The 16,470-nt window shown below is 38.0% G+C and overlaps 1 protein-coding gene and 1 long non-coding RNA gene across 2 annotated transcripts in view; one reads left to right on the top strand and one right to left on the bottom strand.

Annotated features, from left to right (window-relative positions):
• The window catches only part of LOC142865607 (uncharacterized), a 311,557-nt gene that overhangs the window by 14,104 nt on the left and 280,983 nt on the right, over positions 1-16,470 (top strand). The window lies entirely within an intron of this gene.
• Positions 6,438-16,470, bottom strand: part of TMF1 (TATA element modulatory factor 1) — a 30,292-nt gene continuing 20,259 nt past the window's right edge. The window contains exons 11-17 of the mRNA XM_075998814.1: positions 14,796-14,988; positions 13,859-13,928; positions 13,208-13,300; positions 12,227-12,328; positions 11,783-11,935; positions 9,993-10,118; positions 6,438-8,898 (exon numbers count right to left, since the gene is read on the bottom strand). Of these exons, the coding sequence (XP_075854929.1) occupies positions 8,755-8,898; positions 9,993-10,118; positions 11,783-11,935; positions 12,227-12,328; positions 13,208-13,300; positions 13,859-13,928; positions 14,796-14,988 (881 nt within the window). The 3' untranslated portion in view covers positions 6,438-8,754. The remainder of the gene's footprint in view (positions 8,899-9,992; positions 10,119-11,782; positions 11,936-12,226; positions 12,329-13,207; positions 13,301-13,858; positions 13,929-14,795; positions 14,989-16,470) is intronic.

The following is a 16,470-nucleotide window of genomic DNA, read 5'->3' as shown; positions in this document are numbered from 1 at the left end:
TTAAGGGGACTACTGCGCTACTGTTTCACTCCATGCCAGTAAGGACGGTAAGTTTTCAAAACGCTTTCTCTGGCCGGGCCCGGTGGCTCGTACCTGTGATCCCAGCACTCTGGGAGGCTGAGGCGGGAGGGTCCCAGGCAGGTCCCAGGCAGCTGAGGGCAGGAGCTCCAGGCCAGCCTGAGCAAAATAGCAAGACCTTGTCGCTACAAAAACAGAATAATAATATAATCATAGTAATAATGCTTTCTCAGCCTACATGCAAGCAGCCTTTGACATGTACAACAAACGCCACTTTCCTGTTAGGTAATTCAAAGTGAATTGTAGTCACTTAAAATAAATGTTTAAACAAGCCGATTCTGTACCAAGGTGACGTGTAATTAAAAACAAATATATGATCTATAAATATAAATATATACATACATAATAAATGTAATACAAGAAAAGTTTCTAAATATAGGTTAGTCTAATTGCTGGGATATACAAACCACCCAAACAGGTCTGGCATCTACACGGTGCTATTTTGAATGGCTCTACACTGAGGGGTCATTCAGACTTGTAGGAAACAAGACATGATTTTTTTTTGAGACAGAGTCTCACTCTGTTGCCCAGGCTAGAGTGAGTGCTGTGGCGTCAGCCTCGCTCACGGCAACCTCCAACTCCTGGGCTCAAGCGATCCTCCTGCCTCAGCCTCCTCCCGAGTAGCTGGGACTACAGGCATGTGCCACCACGCCCGGCTAATTTTTTCTGTATGTATTAGTTGGCCAATTAATTTCTTTCTATTTATAGTAGAGATGGGGGTCTCACTCTTGCTCAGGCTGGTTTCGAACTCCTGACCTCGAGCAATCCGCCCGCCTCGGCCTCCCAGAGTGCTAGGATTACAGGCGTGAGCCACCGCGCCCGGCCAACAAGACATGATTTTAAGAACATGAGATTGAGTTCTGCCTTACTGCAACAGCCCTGCTTATCATAGAATTTCTCCCTAAAGTATCAATGTTAACATTTACTTTTAAACTTTCTTCCAATTGATTCAAATGTCTCACCCAAGGGAAGACTACTTGATTAAACTACGGTTTACCCATACAATGTAAAACTATGCAGGTGTAAAAAAGAATTGAGAAATATCTATATATACCGCAGGATATATTACTGAGTTGGTATCATCTATCTAAGAAAGAAGAGTGCATACACACACACACACATATATTTACCTATTGTTTTACAAACAGAATAACATTTAAAATCACTTCCTATAGGTTGAAAGGAGGGAGTACGGCTATAGAGGGGACAAAGATGACTTCTCAGAATATACCTTATAAACTTTGGAACCACGTAGATATATTACATTATAAAACAAAACTAAATTTTTAAAAAAACAATCCCTCAAAATTTAAATAAAATGAAACTAAATGAATGTTATGCATTTGTGGCCCATCACACAGGTGAACTATCCCAAGTAACTTTGGAACATAATCTGCACATCCTTAATGCGATGTATCCTCAGGACTCGAATGGTTGGGAGAAAAACCACAGACTGTTTTCAGTAACCAAATTGTTGGTGGCACTGCTGGTATTAGGGGATAGACCAAATAGGAGTAACGAAGATGGTATTCATATCTTTGAACCTGAAATTTTTGACATGTCTTAGATGCAAGGCTCATCGGGTTATTTAAACATATTGTAGTTCTGCATTTCAACTGGAGGTCTCAATGTGAATTATTATTTTATCTTTAGAAACAGATCTCTCCTACCTGCTCCAGCGAAAGGGGCTAGAGGGAGTGTACAGCCAGGGCAACTTGAATCTATGCTCTTGGGTTGCAACCTTCAAGCTTGGCCCAAATAAATTCCCTTAATATTAATTCTGCCTCAGTTTCTTCCTTTTAGGTTGACGTTTCTCTTCCTAATTTTTAGAAAAGAAAGGCCTTCTGTGAATCTTTTGGTCTCTTCCAAGACGCTGCTAATATTCTCCCTAGGCCTGTGTGATTTTCACTCTGAATACTTTTCCTTGTTCTCTTTTTCCATTTTCCCTTATAACCTTCTACTCTTCTTTCTTTTTTTTTTTTTTTTTTTTTTTTTTTTTGAGACAGAGTCTCACTTTGTTGCCCAGGCTAGAGTGAGTGCCGTGGCGTCAGCCTGGCTCACAGCAACCTCAATCTGCGGGGCTCAGCGATCCTCCTGCCTCAGCCTCCCGAGTAGCTGGGACTACAGGCATGCGCCACCATGCCCGGCTAATTTTTTGTATATATATTTTTAGTTGGTCAATTAATTTATTTCTATTTTTGGTAGAGACGGGGTCTCGCTCAGGCTGGTTTTGAACTCCTGACCTTGAGCAATCCGCCCGCCTCGGCCTCCCAGAGCGCTAGGATTACAGGCGTGAGCCACCGCGCCCGGCTACTCTTCTTTCTTATTTTGAAACTTTATTTTGCCCTTCTGCAACAAACGAATTCATTTAGGTAACATCCTGGTTTTGTTTGAGCACTTGGTATTTCTTACGGAATATGCATTTCCTGGATTTGCTGTTGAGTGCAGTGGAGGAATCACTGCCCAGAAGTCAGGGGACCTGCAGAGCCCCAGCTCGGTCACTAACTAGGTTATGAGACTGTGGACAGAACATTTGCTGTGGCTTTTGTTTCCTTCTCAGTAACATTACATATTGGAATTTAAAAAGTCATTCTGCTCCTTATGATTCTAAAATTTTAAAGGAATTTAGAATTATAAATTACTATATATACTTAATATATTATTTATATAGATTTTATATTCTATAACTTCTAAAAAGAATTAAAAAGGAGTTGCCAGGCTTCTGTTTGGGACACTCAATTTTAAATCTTATTTTTACAGCAATTACTTTTTTATTTTTAGAGACAGGGTTCTCTCTCTGCCACCCAGGCTACAGTGTAGTAGCATGGTCATAGCTCACTGTAACCTCAAATTCCCGGGCTCAAGAGATCCTCCTGCCTCAGTCTCCTCAGCAGCTGGGATTACAGGCATGCATCACTTCACTTGGCTAATTTTTTAAAAAATTTTTGTAGAGACAGGGTCTTGGCATATTGCCCAGGCTGGTCTTGAACTCCTGGCCTCAAGTGATCCTCCTGCCTGGGTTTCCCAAGGTGCTAGAATTACAGGTATGAGCCACCATGCTCAGCTCAATAATTACTTTTTTTTTTTTTTGAGACAGAGTCTCGCTCTGTTGCCCAGGCTAGAGTGAGTGCCGTGGTGTCAGCCTAGCTCACAGCAACCTCCAACTCCTGGGCTCAAGCGATCCTCCTGCCTCAGCCTCTCAAGTAGCTGGGACTACAGGCATGCGCCACCATGCCTGGCTAATTTTTTCTCTCTATATATATATTAGTTGGCCAATTAATTTCTATTTATAGAGATGGGGTCTCCCTCTTGCTCAGGCTGGTTTCGAACTCCTGACCTCTAGCAATCCGCCCACCTCGGCTCCCAGAGTGCTAGGATTACAGACGTGAGCCACCTCACCTGGCCAATAATTATTTTAAAATTTCAAGATTTCCTTTCATTACTACTACAAATAATTTTAAATAAATGCACAAAGGTAATCCTTTTCTATCTGGATTTTTTTGTGTGTGTACACTTTCCCCCCTTTATTTGCTTGATCTTCCTCTCGCCCTCTTTCCTCTTATACACTTACATCTGTTAACTAAAGAAAATGAGATTCCAGCCAAGCGCGGTGGCTCACACCTATAATCCTAGCACTCTAGGAGGCCGAGGCGGGAGGATCGCTCAAGGTTAGGATTTCGAGACCAGCCTGTGCAAGAGCGAGACCCCGTCTCTACTGAAAATAGAAATTAATTGAACAACTAAAAATATATAAAAAAAATTAGCCGGGCATGGTGGCGCATGCCTATAGTCCCAGCTACTCGGGAGGCTGAGGCAGGAGGATCGCTTGAGCCCAGGAGTCTCAGGTTGCCGTGAGCAAGGCTGACGCCACGGCACTCTAGCCCGGTCAACACAGTGAGTCTCAAAAATAAATAAATAAAAATTTAAAAAGGCCATAAATAGCCCAGTGTCAGCCTAAATTAGGGTTTACCAGCAAAGTAGATTTGACAGCGAACTTATTTTTAAAAATGTTGGTTTTTTTAAACTTTTCTAGATTTCAGGACAGTGGATATGGGATTATGCTACTATGTATGCAAATTCCTTGCACAGTGCTTGCCACAAAATAAGACTTTCCTACTAGCAACGTGACCACGGGTTTTTGAATATGCATTTTTAAAAATTAGATTGTAATTTTGAAAGAGAACGGGCATGCCGCTGTATAAAAATGAAAGAGATACATCTACCGTGCTTTGCCCATTACTACCAGTAAAAAGCAAGAAGAACGTTTAATATTGGACAGGAAAATCTGCCTTCACTCCTTTTAATACCATCTGAGATTCTAAATATTAAATTTGGTTGACTTGCGAGTGGGGCAGTGTGCGGAATTCCAGATAGCCCTAAGAGCAGATGCTCTTTATCACCTGTGTGGATTACTGAAGCATTTTTGTTCTTGTTTCATTTTGAAAACAAGTATTTAAGTGTTAAGGAAGACAGACATTTAATTTCCATTCTATCTCATAAAAAGACCTTAATTTGCTAAAAGGTGAAACGCACTAGTATGAAGACAATAGCTTACAAGTGCTTTTAAGGATCAAAGTTACAGAGCTCAGTAATACAAGCAGTAGCGATTCAGGAATAGAGGATAACTTATGTTATTACTTGAATACAGAAATGCTGTAAGACTTTTAGAAGAATGTTTCAATATTAAGATTAAAAACTTGACAAAAATTACCCTTACAGTAATTACCAGTTACATTAAATTCTTAGAATGTTTTCCAAAAACCTATCCTCGTTAGGAAAACTACAGTTGGTATTAATAATATTCTTAATAGCTCAGAAAATTTGGGCTTATCCTTTTTCTTAAAATATGAATGCCAAAGTTATATAAGTTACAGTATCTTCATAAAACAATATGACCTTCATTCATGGCAATAGACCACTCTAAATTGTTTTAAAAATGAAATACATTATTACTATTTTAAAATATTTATTAAATCAGACCCGTGCTTATTATCTTTCATTTATAATTAAATTAGAATATCAATCTGTACTTTAAATCATACTTTTAGCCCTTTACAAAATATGTGATTAAAGTTTTTATAATTTAAAACTGACCTAGAACAGGAATGAAAAATTATGATACACTAGAACATAGATGTACATACACTAAACAGTAGTAAAACAAGATAACGCATCTACACTCATTTTCTTTTTGTGGCTATTTTCTAAATACTATAAATTATATGCATTTACTAGGCATTCAAATAAAACTTTCAATTAATAAGTCAAATGCCAATTGAGGGATCATGAGAAAAAAATTTCCTCAACATTCTTTTCACTTACTCAACTGCAAACACTTGTTTCCCCTAGGTCAGAAATTATCCACATTTAGAATATCATAAATCACAATATAGATATATTTGGTACATTCCACATGCTATACACTGTACAACTGAAAGTTCTCAAAAATGAGGCAAAAGAAAGGTAAAAAATGGTAGTCTCAATTTAGCCTCCCAACAGTTGGAAGCATGGCTACAGTCTGTGCTTAGTTGTTTATAATCACCAAACAATTTTCATGCTTTTACCCTTTTTTTATATCCTTGGAAATTATTTGTAGTACCTTTGTTTTCTTTCAAGAATGGAAACATCTAATTGCAAACTATTTTCTTATCCATTTAAATATACATATTATTTTACTATAATGGAATATGGATAAATTTCAATGACAAACAGCAAAATACAGCAACCAATATTCAATAAGCATTCTGCCACTTAACTGGAGGTTTTCGAGAAACTGATTCAGTACGCCTTCTCAACTTATGAGATATTAAGTGTACAGTAATCAAAATAAGGTCAGTGTGAATATCAGCTATTAATTTGTAGATAAAAGAGTAATATATGGAAATACACAGCCAGAAACTTAAATAGCTGTTTGTCATTTTTAAATAAACTGAGAACTCTTTAAAATTTTAGTGAATTGATTTTATTAATATTAATAAGGATTAAGGAAAAAAATGAATGTTTACTATTATGAAATTGAAAGGTAGAGGAATTTTATTTCAATCTTTTCTCTGCAACTAAAGAGTTTTTTTTTTTTCTTTTCTAACCAATGGGTATTTTAAAAGAACTATTTCATAATTCCTAAACTCCTACTTTCAAACATTTGACAGAACTTTGCACTTAAGTTTCATATACAGTAGCTGCCCGGCCCTTAAGGACAGTTTTGCTTCCTGTAGTTTCAGTTACCAGTGGTCAGCCACAGTGCGAATATAGGTGAGTACAACATGATATTTCGAGAAGAGAGATCACATTCACAGGATTTTTATTTCAGTATACAAGTACTGTTAAAATTCTTCTATTTTATTATTATTGTCGTTAACTTCTTTTTTTTTTTTTTTTTTTTTTTTGAGACAGAGTCTCGCTTTGTTGCCCAGGCTAGAGTGAGTGCCGTGGCGTCGGCCTAGCTCACAGCAACCTCAAACTCCTGGGCTCAAGCAATCCTCCTGCCTCAGCCTCCCAAGTAGCTGGGACTACAGGCATGCGCCACCATGCCCGGCTAACTTTTTCTATATATATTAGTTGGCCAATTAATTCATTTCTATTTATAGTAGAGACGGGGTCTCGCTCTTGCTCAGGCTGGTTTTGAACTCCTGACCTCGAGCAATCCGCCCGCCTCGGCCTCCCAGAGAGCTAGGATTACAGGCGTGAGCCACCGCGCCCGGCCTATTGTCGTTAACTTCTTACTGTGTCTAATATATAAATCAAACTTTACCATAGGTATGTACGTATATGAAAAAGCATAGTATATGCAGGGTTTGGAACTTTCCATGGTTCCAGGCATCCACTGGGGGTTTGGAACACATGGCCTGCAGATAAGGGGGAACTACTGTGTTTTCTAATTCTGTACACTTCTTATTGCTTATCAGTCTCGTCATTCTGCGCCTGAATATTTAAGAAATACAGCAAGCGAGCCAGGCGCGGTGGCTCACGCCTGTAATCCTAGCTCTTGGGAGGCCGAGGCGGGCGGATTGCTCAAGGTCAGGAGTTCAAAACCAGCCTGAGCAAGAGCGACACCCCGTCTCTACTATAAATAGAAAGAAATTAATTGGCCAACTGATATATAAAAAAAAAAAATTAGCCGGGCATGGTGGCACATGCCTGTAGTCCCAGCTACTCAGGAGGCTGAGGCAGAAGGATCGCTCAAGCCCAGGAGTTTGAGGTTGCTGTGAGCGAGGCTGACGCCACGGCACTCACTCTAGCCTGGACAACAAAGCGAGACTCTGTCTCAAAAAAAAAAAAAAAAAAAGAAATACAGCAAGCTGACAAAAAGCGATTAGACTGTTTTTTACCACAAAAATGTAGAAAATTAACTTTATGAATCTGGCTCACACTGAAAGAATATTTATTAATGCTTCAAATCAGAAACCCAAGGACAGAAATACTGTCTGGAATACAAGAAGAACAAAAATGAGGTCACTTGAATTGCCCTGAAAAGCTCTCCAAATTCTTCAAGATGGCTCGCTTGTCGCTATACTCTCGAGTGTTTAAAATCTAACTAAAAATTAAATGGGTTTTTATTTGCAAATATAGACAGTTAAATGACTTTAGGTATCAAAATGTGTCAAAATATTTCAAAGGTCTAAATTCACTCATTTTTAATCTGCCAAAAAATACGGGTTTACAAAATGTGAACAAATAATTATTAAGGAGTAAATTATGTTAAGATTTTTATTACTTTTGATTCGTTTTATAGGGCAGTAAAACAGCACCTCTGTAAAATCACTTGGATGTTACTGACGCCATCACAAACTCACTGCAAGTAGATTTTTCCCACTATTCAATCATACGTAGATAACTTTAAATATGTACAGCTTTCTCTGGACAGGTACCAAAAGGTACTAAAGTTTATACAGACTTAATTGTGAAACCTGGATGAAATAAATTTTCAGACCAAAAAAATGTTTTTTTTAAGTTTAAATTATTCACTCTTTAAATTTCAGACAATGTCAGTGAGACTTCTATTTCTAAAGGAAAAAAATTAGTTTAAGGCTGGGTGTGGTGGTGCACACTGGTAATCCCAGCTACCAGGGAGGCTGAGACAGGAGGACTGACTGAACCCAGGAGTTCGAGACCGGCCTGGGAAACATGGCAAGACCTCATCTCAAAAAAAAAAAAAAAAAAAAAATTTGTTTAAAATTTAATAATCACAGGTTTAATAACTTTTTTAACACTTACTGTACATTTTCATGAGTAGTAATTAAGACATGTTGAAAATTTAAATGTGAAAGATTTCCAAGTTTCAATGTTAGTATTACTCTGTAAATGTTCTCAGTATATACAAACACTTATAAATTACAGATACGACTAGTTATATATCTACAATACACATATGAATACCACTCTCCTTCCTTAGCCATATTGATATGAGGATAAAGTAATAAATTTCTGCTATTCAAGGCAAAAAAAAGGGAATGTTTTAAAAATAAATCTTTAAAGAACAGTTTCAAAAATAAAGTTCAGATATTGCACAAAATAATTTAACTGTAAATATTACTACATACTGTAAAACAACCTTAAAAAAATTTGTACTGTATAGTAAATCCCCCATTTTCTAATTCTATAAAAGCATTTATTGGAAGTCTACGTTTAGATCGTGAATGTTTACATTCAGTGTGATGGGAACTCGGCTTCCACAGGCTAGCTGAGCCTCTGTCTTAGCAGCTCGTCTATCTGAGTCTTGTACATGTTTTTTACATCTTCAAGATCCAATCGGAGCTCTTCTGCCTCTTCCGCTTTTTCTCCATACATCTGCAGAATAGTGTTGTATCTTTGATCCAAATCCTGCAAAATGTATTTGTTTACAATTTTTAAAATGAATGCTACAGAACACACTTAACCGCTTCGGTACACGTGTCGTCTATAGCCGACGGCCACAGATGGACGCGCACGTCGACTTTGGCCGACGGCCGTGACGTGACTTTTCCAATTTTTCATTTATCAAAATAAAATAGTGAACATTTAAAAAACAACGCAATAAAAACATATATGCATATGTTACCTATTCTGATTGACATTACAAGTAAAGCTGCCTGTAAAGTAAAACAGGCTTTCAGTGCTTTAAAGCCTTCCTCATCACACACGAGCAAACCGGACAGTCGCCAATGCACAGCGCAGACCGATCACGGGGACTGTGCGCGCCGGCTGCGGGCAGGGTTTCCTGGCCGGTGAGTGCCAGACCCAAGTGGCTAATATATTTATATCATCATACATGAATCAACAGTAAACACATTACAATTTAAAGTGTATACTCGTGTCTTTTGGAAATTAAACTCACATCCTATGTTGGAATAAATATCAAAAAAGTGAATTTTTTTTTTTACAAAAAGCAAGCTACATGGCTGTCAATCTTATCAAATGGCTCCACTAAATCTGTAATTCTTCCCATGTCTGGTTTAGTCTTTCCTCTCCCATTAATTTAAGCATGAAATGAAATTTCAGTCTTTTCGGTTCCTTGTGATTTAAGTGTTAGGCCCACAGGAAAAGTCAAAAGAAAATATATTCTCATTTATGGCTTAATGGCGTCTCCTAATATCCAAATATGATAATTGTGATGATACGGATAACATCAATCAACAAAATACTACTAAGTTCACACAAAGTTAAATGGAATAAATGAGACTCGGCCAAATAAAATCTAATTCTTTTCCTATACTGGGACTAATCACACTTGTGAAAAATACTTTGGATATGTAATGACACACTCAAGATAAAAGATTCATTTTTCAAGTTCTATGCTCAAATACCAATACTCTTTAATTTAAAACAAAAAAATCACTAAAGCATACATACATGCATTTTACATAAACTAAAACTTTGACATTTAATGTTACTGGGTTCAAATACCTTAGACTCATCCGTAAGTGAAGAATACTTACTCTTAGCTGAGTTCGAAGTTTGGGTATCTCCTTCACTCTCTCTTCAAGTTCATCATTCTGATTTGTTAATTTAACTAGCTCTTCAGCCATTATTGATCGAGTTTTTTCTAGATTGCCAATTTCTAGCTGAGAAACATTATCGGAAAGCAGTTTAAACCAAAACATATCCTGTTTAATGCTCCCACTAATATACAAATATTTAATGTGTTATTTTTGAAGAAACACACGCCACGACACAACCCTTAGCCAGCTCTCTTAAGTCCAAGAAACAGCGGCAGAAAAACAGCCCCGACTTGTCCTCAGGGCCATGCCACTTATAGGGTTTACTACAGAACAAAGAGATAAAGAACCAGAAAATTGTTCCTGGTTCAAACCATCATTTGTTTGAAAAAATACAACTATATATTTTTCTCTAATATTTCAGTTATTCTAATTTGTTATAAGAATCCAAGAGAAACGCACGCTCACTTTAAATGTTTAATGCAGCCCCATCTGTGCAGGTCGCGTTGACAGAAGCTGCACTCACTGCCACAGAAATTAGCCAGAGCCCGCAAGCACACTGGGCTACACAAACATACCTGGGATTAAGGGTATTCTAGTCTGTTTTTTGCTAATTCAAGTTCTTTAATGGAATAATATTTTCACGACACTAAAACAATAATGGGAACAGAAGAAGAAGTTTTAGTTAACTTCTGAGTGCACCGAGTCTAACACTGAAGATGGGCACAGGCTGAGCATCCCTTACCAAAGTGCTCAGGACCAGAGTGCTCTGGGTTTCAAGTTTTTTCAGATTTTGGAATATCTGCATTATATATATATATTTGCTGGCTGAGCATCCCAAATCTGGAAATCCAAACCTCTGAATATAATGTCGGCGCTCAAAGTTTTAGATTTTGCAGCATTTCAGATTTTCAGGTTCGGGATGCTCAACCTATGAAACGTTTTAACATTTCTTACTGCATAAAGTTTTTAAAAAGCTAAAAAGATGGCGAGACTCCTCATCGACAGGTCATGTTTCTTCCTTTTATGTGCATGCAGGGTGTTACAGTTCTAACACCCCGTTTATTCCCTCCTTGCTGGGGGAGTTGGGGCAACTCATCTAAGTGGTAAATCGGGTAAGAATAAACGGGCATGCTCGGCTCAGCCATCTTCCCGTTTTCTGTTAGAGGAGAGGTGCCTGCTCCAGGATGCCTGCACGTCTCAGCTGGGCAGGGCTGGGCAGACACGTGGGGAGGCCTGCCCAGCCCAGCATTTCCAGAGACGGAGGAGAGAAGTCTGCCTAGTTCTGACAGTCAGGGAGCAGGCTCATTTGGCTCTTACCCTTGGCTGATTTCTCCAATGAGCCTTTGTCATTAACACGTGGGATACACTTTGGGCTTCACATGCCACTATTTCATTTTATTTCTCAGTTTGCTCAGAATTAAGGTAAGAAATGAAGGGTGCTATTTATTGGGGCCCAAATTTTCATTTACTTCTACAGCACATTTAATTTTTTTTTTCCAGAGACAGGGTCTCACTCTGTCACCCAGGCTGGAATACAGTGGCACAAGCATAGCTCATTGCAGCCTCGACCTCCTGGGCCCAAGCCATCCTCCTGCCTCAGCCTCCCAGGCCACAAGGACTACAAGCAAAACCACCACACCAAGCCATCGTTTTAAATTTTTTTGTAGAGATAGGGTCTCACTATGTTGCCCAGGCTGGTCTCAAACTCTTGGCCTCAAGCAATCCTCCTGCCTCCACATGCCGAGGTGCTAGGATTACAGACCTAGCACATTTAAGTTTTCCAATACCTGTAAATGAGTAATTTCTCCTTCCCTCAGCTTTAGCTGAGACTGCAGGTTTTCAATGATGCTTGACCCCGCTCCCATCCTGACAGCATCGTAAAGATTGCTTCCATTTGCTGACGCAGACATCGGTCCAAACGAGTGATCGTGGGACTCATCCTGTGTTCATTTACAAAAGCGCACACGATTACTCAGTTGGCACAGACCAAGTTCCATTATCAGGTTCAAACAAGATGGTTCTGTCAATCCCTGCCTTGAAATGTCTCTGACTTTCTCAAAGGCAGAAAACCATCCCCACTTCCCCACTGCAACGGGCACGTCTCCACAAACATTCAGAGGGACTGCTTGCGGGATCACAGCACGGCACGGTGACGGCCGGTCAGCCACCCGCATGTTCCCTCATCATCAGCTGATTCAAGGACCAAGGACGCGTGAGAACCAGCACATCACCTGAGACAGCACAGATGTCTGCAGTCCTGCCACGTCCACTCCACTTATTGAGCTCGAGCGTGAGAGGGTGGGAGTGCTAGAAACAGAAAACGGCTTGCGTTCCTTAGAGAATGATAAAAAAAAAAAAACTCTATTCAGATTAAAGAGCAAAGAGAGACATCAAGAAAATTTTCTAGAATGAATGAGAACAAAGATTTATTCTCCTTTTCCCATAATATGTTATAGATACGATTTTGAAGTCTTAGGAAAGGTGTAATATTTAGTAATTAAAAGTACAGACAGACTTGGCCAAAACATTACAGGATCCATTTATATTGCAACAACATAATTTGTTATTTTTTCATAGAGTGAGAATGTTTTTGTTGATACAAGTATATCAACTAAACTAACTGCTTCATATTATATAATACACCACCAATTAAACCTACTTCTTTAATATAAAATTACTGATGAATTTTACAAACCATGAAGTTTCTGGCTTATCCATTTTATTTTTAGTGTATTTGTTTTTAATTCCAAATAAACTCAAAAGGTAATTTAAATTTACATATAGGTAGCTTTAATGTATTGTGCTAAGTCTAAGTACACTACAATTCTTTAAATATAGGAAACTCACTTCAGAAAAATTACCTTCATTAATCAGAAAGAAAGTGAACAAGCCAGTTGTACTCCTAAGGTGCCTATGGGCCAAATGAGGCACATTGGTTTCAGTGAGAGACCACAGAATTCATTTGGACAGGGACGGAAGGTTCTATAATTCAAATCTTAGAAATCACAGATCTCTTTAGATATACTTGAATTACTTTGGGTACATTCTGAGCAGGATACTGATTATACTATAGGAGTTGATCACTATATTGATTCTAGGCATAAAAAAGGGTACTTATAAAGCATAGATAAAATCATAAAACAATCAATGATTAGTCACAACATCTACTAAATGGTTATACCAAAAACAAAAGCATCAACAAAATTCAATACCTTTTCTTTTATTGCTTCTTGAGTGAAAATGGCTTTCTTCCTTTCTTGTTCAACTTTCATTCTTTCCATTTCTAACTGACTATTCAACAGTGTCTAATGGGGAAAGGAATAGACAGTTTCTGTGATACTAATTCACGCCACCATAATCAGTCAGTCTCAAAGTTAGGAACATCAAGTATAAATTCCTATTTGTTTTACTACTAAAGATCAAGTTCCAAAATCACTCATTTCATCTCATCATCTCATTAGTCTGCCACCATCCCCAACTATTCTTTTTTTTTTTTGAGACAGAGTCTCGCTCTGTTGCCCGGGCTAGAGTGCCGTGGCATCAGCCTCGCTCACAGCAACCTCCAACTCCTGGGCTCAAGCAATCCTCCTGCCTCAGCCTCCCGAGTAGCTGGGACTACAGGCATGCGCCACCATGCCTGGCTAATTTTTTCTATATAAAGTTTTAGTTGGCCAATTAATTTCTTTCTATTTTTAGTAGAGATGGGGTCTTGCTCTTGCTCAGGTTGGTCTCAAACTCCTGACCTTGAGTGATCCACCCTCCTTGGCCTCCCAGAGAGCTAGGATTACAGGCGTGAGCTACCGCGCCTGGCCCAACTATTCTTAATGTAAGCCCTACAGGTGAGCAAACACAAAGAGAAATACCTTTTCTTTCCTTGTCTCTTCCAGTGTTCTTACATATTCATCTTTTAAGTTTTCTAATTCAACCTGGTACCTATTAAACCAGAAGGAATGAAAACAAAAAAAGATGATAGTACAGACTTTTAAAAATTCATTACCTTATTTAACTCCAGTTACATTTTAATTACCAGCTCAACATCAGTGATTTTTCAGTAATGTTTTTCAGATCATTTGGGTTCTACTCAAGAGGCCAAGCTATACATGAAAAAGCTCCACTTTTGTGCATTTTATTTATTGGTGCCTTGGGTTCAGATTTCACTTTAAAAAAAAGGCTTCACAAAAAATAATTTTGAGTATCACCATTCTATAATATGCTCAGACTCTGCAAAAGCTTATTAGGGAGGTTTATATTAAATAAAAATGTTTATAAAAGTTCAGATGTTTTACTTTATAAATCATTTTTACTTGACTGCTTTTTTAAAAAGTAAAATTTCCAAGGAAGAACTCACAGGGTAGAAAACACACTAATTGTGGCCTTAAAATAATCTCAGATAGATGGATTTTACAGCCTGTGGTTTCCAAGAACCCAGACGTTAATTTAGAAAGACTGGAATGCTTCTAAAACCCTTGTAATATAAAAATAATTCCAATGAGTGGTCTCCAGACTATTTTGTGGTGTTATAGGCCCCTTTAAAAATCCAGTTAAACGTAAGAATTCTTTCCCTGGAAAAATGCAACACACACAAAACATGCCACACAATTTCAAGAACCCATATGAGGTCCAAGGAGTCCCAGTTCTATTTTGTCATAGTATCTTATTACTAATGACCCTGACTTTCATTACTCAAGGTGTTTACTATTAGTTCTCAGTGATACAAAGCTAAAAGCCAACAACATACTCTCCAAAAGTGCTTTACAATGTCTCCAACCACCAAGAATATCACTCAAAAGACATGCTCACCTATTATTTTCATCCTCCAGCTTTCTTAGCCTGTTTCTCTCTGATTCTAGCTGGGCCTGAAATCTAGTGTTTTCCTGTCTTAACAGAGAGTTCTGGGACTCCACGGAAGACATTTGAATTTTGTTGGCAAGGAGCTCTTCCGTTGCTGCTCGCTCTCTTTCAACCGCTGCTGCCAACAAGGTCTGGGATTCACCTGATGCAGAACAGAAAGAAAAATCGCATACGCATAATGCCCCCAAAACAAGACACCAAGTGATCCTGACTTTAAACTTTTAATGACACAAGTAGCTACACTTATACCGATAACTACTTACTGCCCAAGGCAAGAATGCCTACTGAGACCAATGAACCGATCTTAACTTGTATCTGCTTTATCATTCTTTTCCCAAAGCATTTTAATTTGAGAGTGAAGCCATATTAAAACAGTAGTGGAATAACAAGTGGTCCTGGACCAATTGGATATCCATAGGCAAAAAAATAAAAAGAACCTCAACCTAAACATCACATCACATATGACATCATACATCAAAAATAACCTAAAATGCATCACAGACTTAAATGTAAAACATAAAACTATAAAAATTTTATGAAAAAAATAGGAGAAAATCTTCAGGATCTAGTGGTTAAGCAAAGAGTACCTAGATTTGACACCAAAAGCATAAAATTACCTTTAAAATTTTAAACTTTTGCCCTATGTGAAGAGGATGAAAAAGCACACCACAGACTGGGAGACAATAAATGCAAACCAAATATCTAGGACCAGTATAATATTCAGAATATACAAAGAGCCCTCAAAACTCGACATTGAAAATATAAACAATCCAGTTAGAAAATGAGCAAAAGACATAAAGAGGATGTATAAATGGAAAGTAAGGACATGAAATGATATTCAATACTATTAGCTATTAGGAAAAATGCAAATTAAAATCATAATGAGTTACGACTACACATCTGTCTAAATAACAAAAGAATAAAAGGGACAACACAAAATGCAGGCAAGGATGTGTAGAAACTAGATCACTCTTGTACACACAGCCAGTCTGGAAATGGTTTGGCCTTCTCTTCAAAACTAAACATGTAGCTACCATACAACCCAGCAATTGCACACTTGTGCATTTATCCAAAGAAAGGGAAACTTATGTTCACACTAAAACCTGTAAGTGAATATTCACAGCAGCTTTATCTGTAATAGCCAAAACCCGGAACCAGCCCAGACGTCCCTTGTCAAGTGAATAAAAAAAACTGGTAATATCCATACCACGAAATGAAACCCAACAATAAAAAGACTAACCTATTGATACAAACAACAATTTGCATGAACCTCCAGTGAATTATGCTGAGCAAAAAAAACCCAATCTCAAAATGTCACATATTGTATAATTTTACTTATCTCACATTTTTGACATGACAAAATTTTAGAAATAGAGGACAGATTCGTGGTTGTAAGGAATTTGGGGTGGGTTGGGAGGGTTGAAGGTGGTAGGTGCGTTTATCCAAGGGCAACTTGAGACACTCTTGTGGTCTTGGAACTTTTCAGTGTCTTAATTATGGTGATGGATCTATGAACCTACATGAGTGGTGTTCTGTATAGGACTAATACACAAATGAGTAATAATAGAACTAGAGAAATAAAATTAATTGGGTAGATTAAAATAAAATTGAATAAAATTGGTAG

This window comes from Microcebus murinus, chromosome 30 (genome assembly GCF_040939455.1).
Source record: "Microcebus murinus isolate Inina chromosome 30, M.murinus_Inina_mat1.0, whole genome shotgun sequence".
NCBI classification, from domain to species: Eukaryota; Metazoa; Chordata; class Mammalia; order Primates; family Cheirogaleidae; genus Microcebus; species Microcebus murinus.
This window is presented reverse-complemented; position numbering and strand designations above follow the sequence as displayed.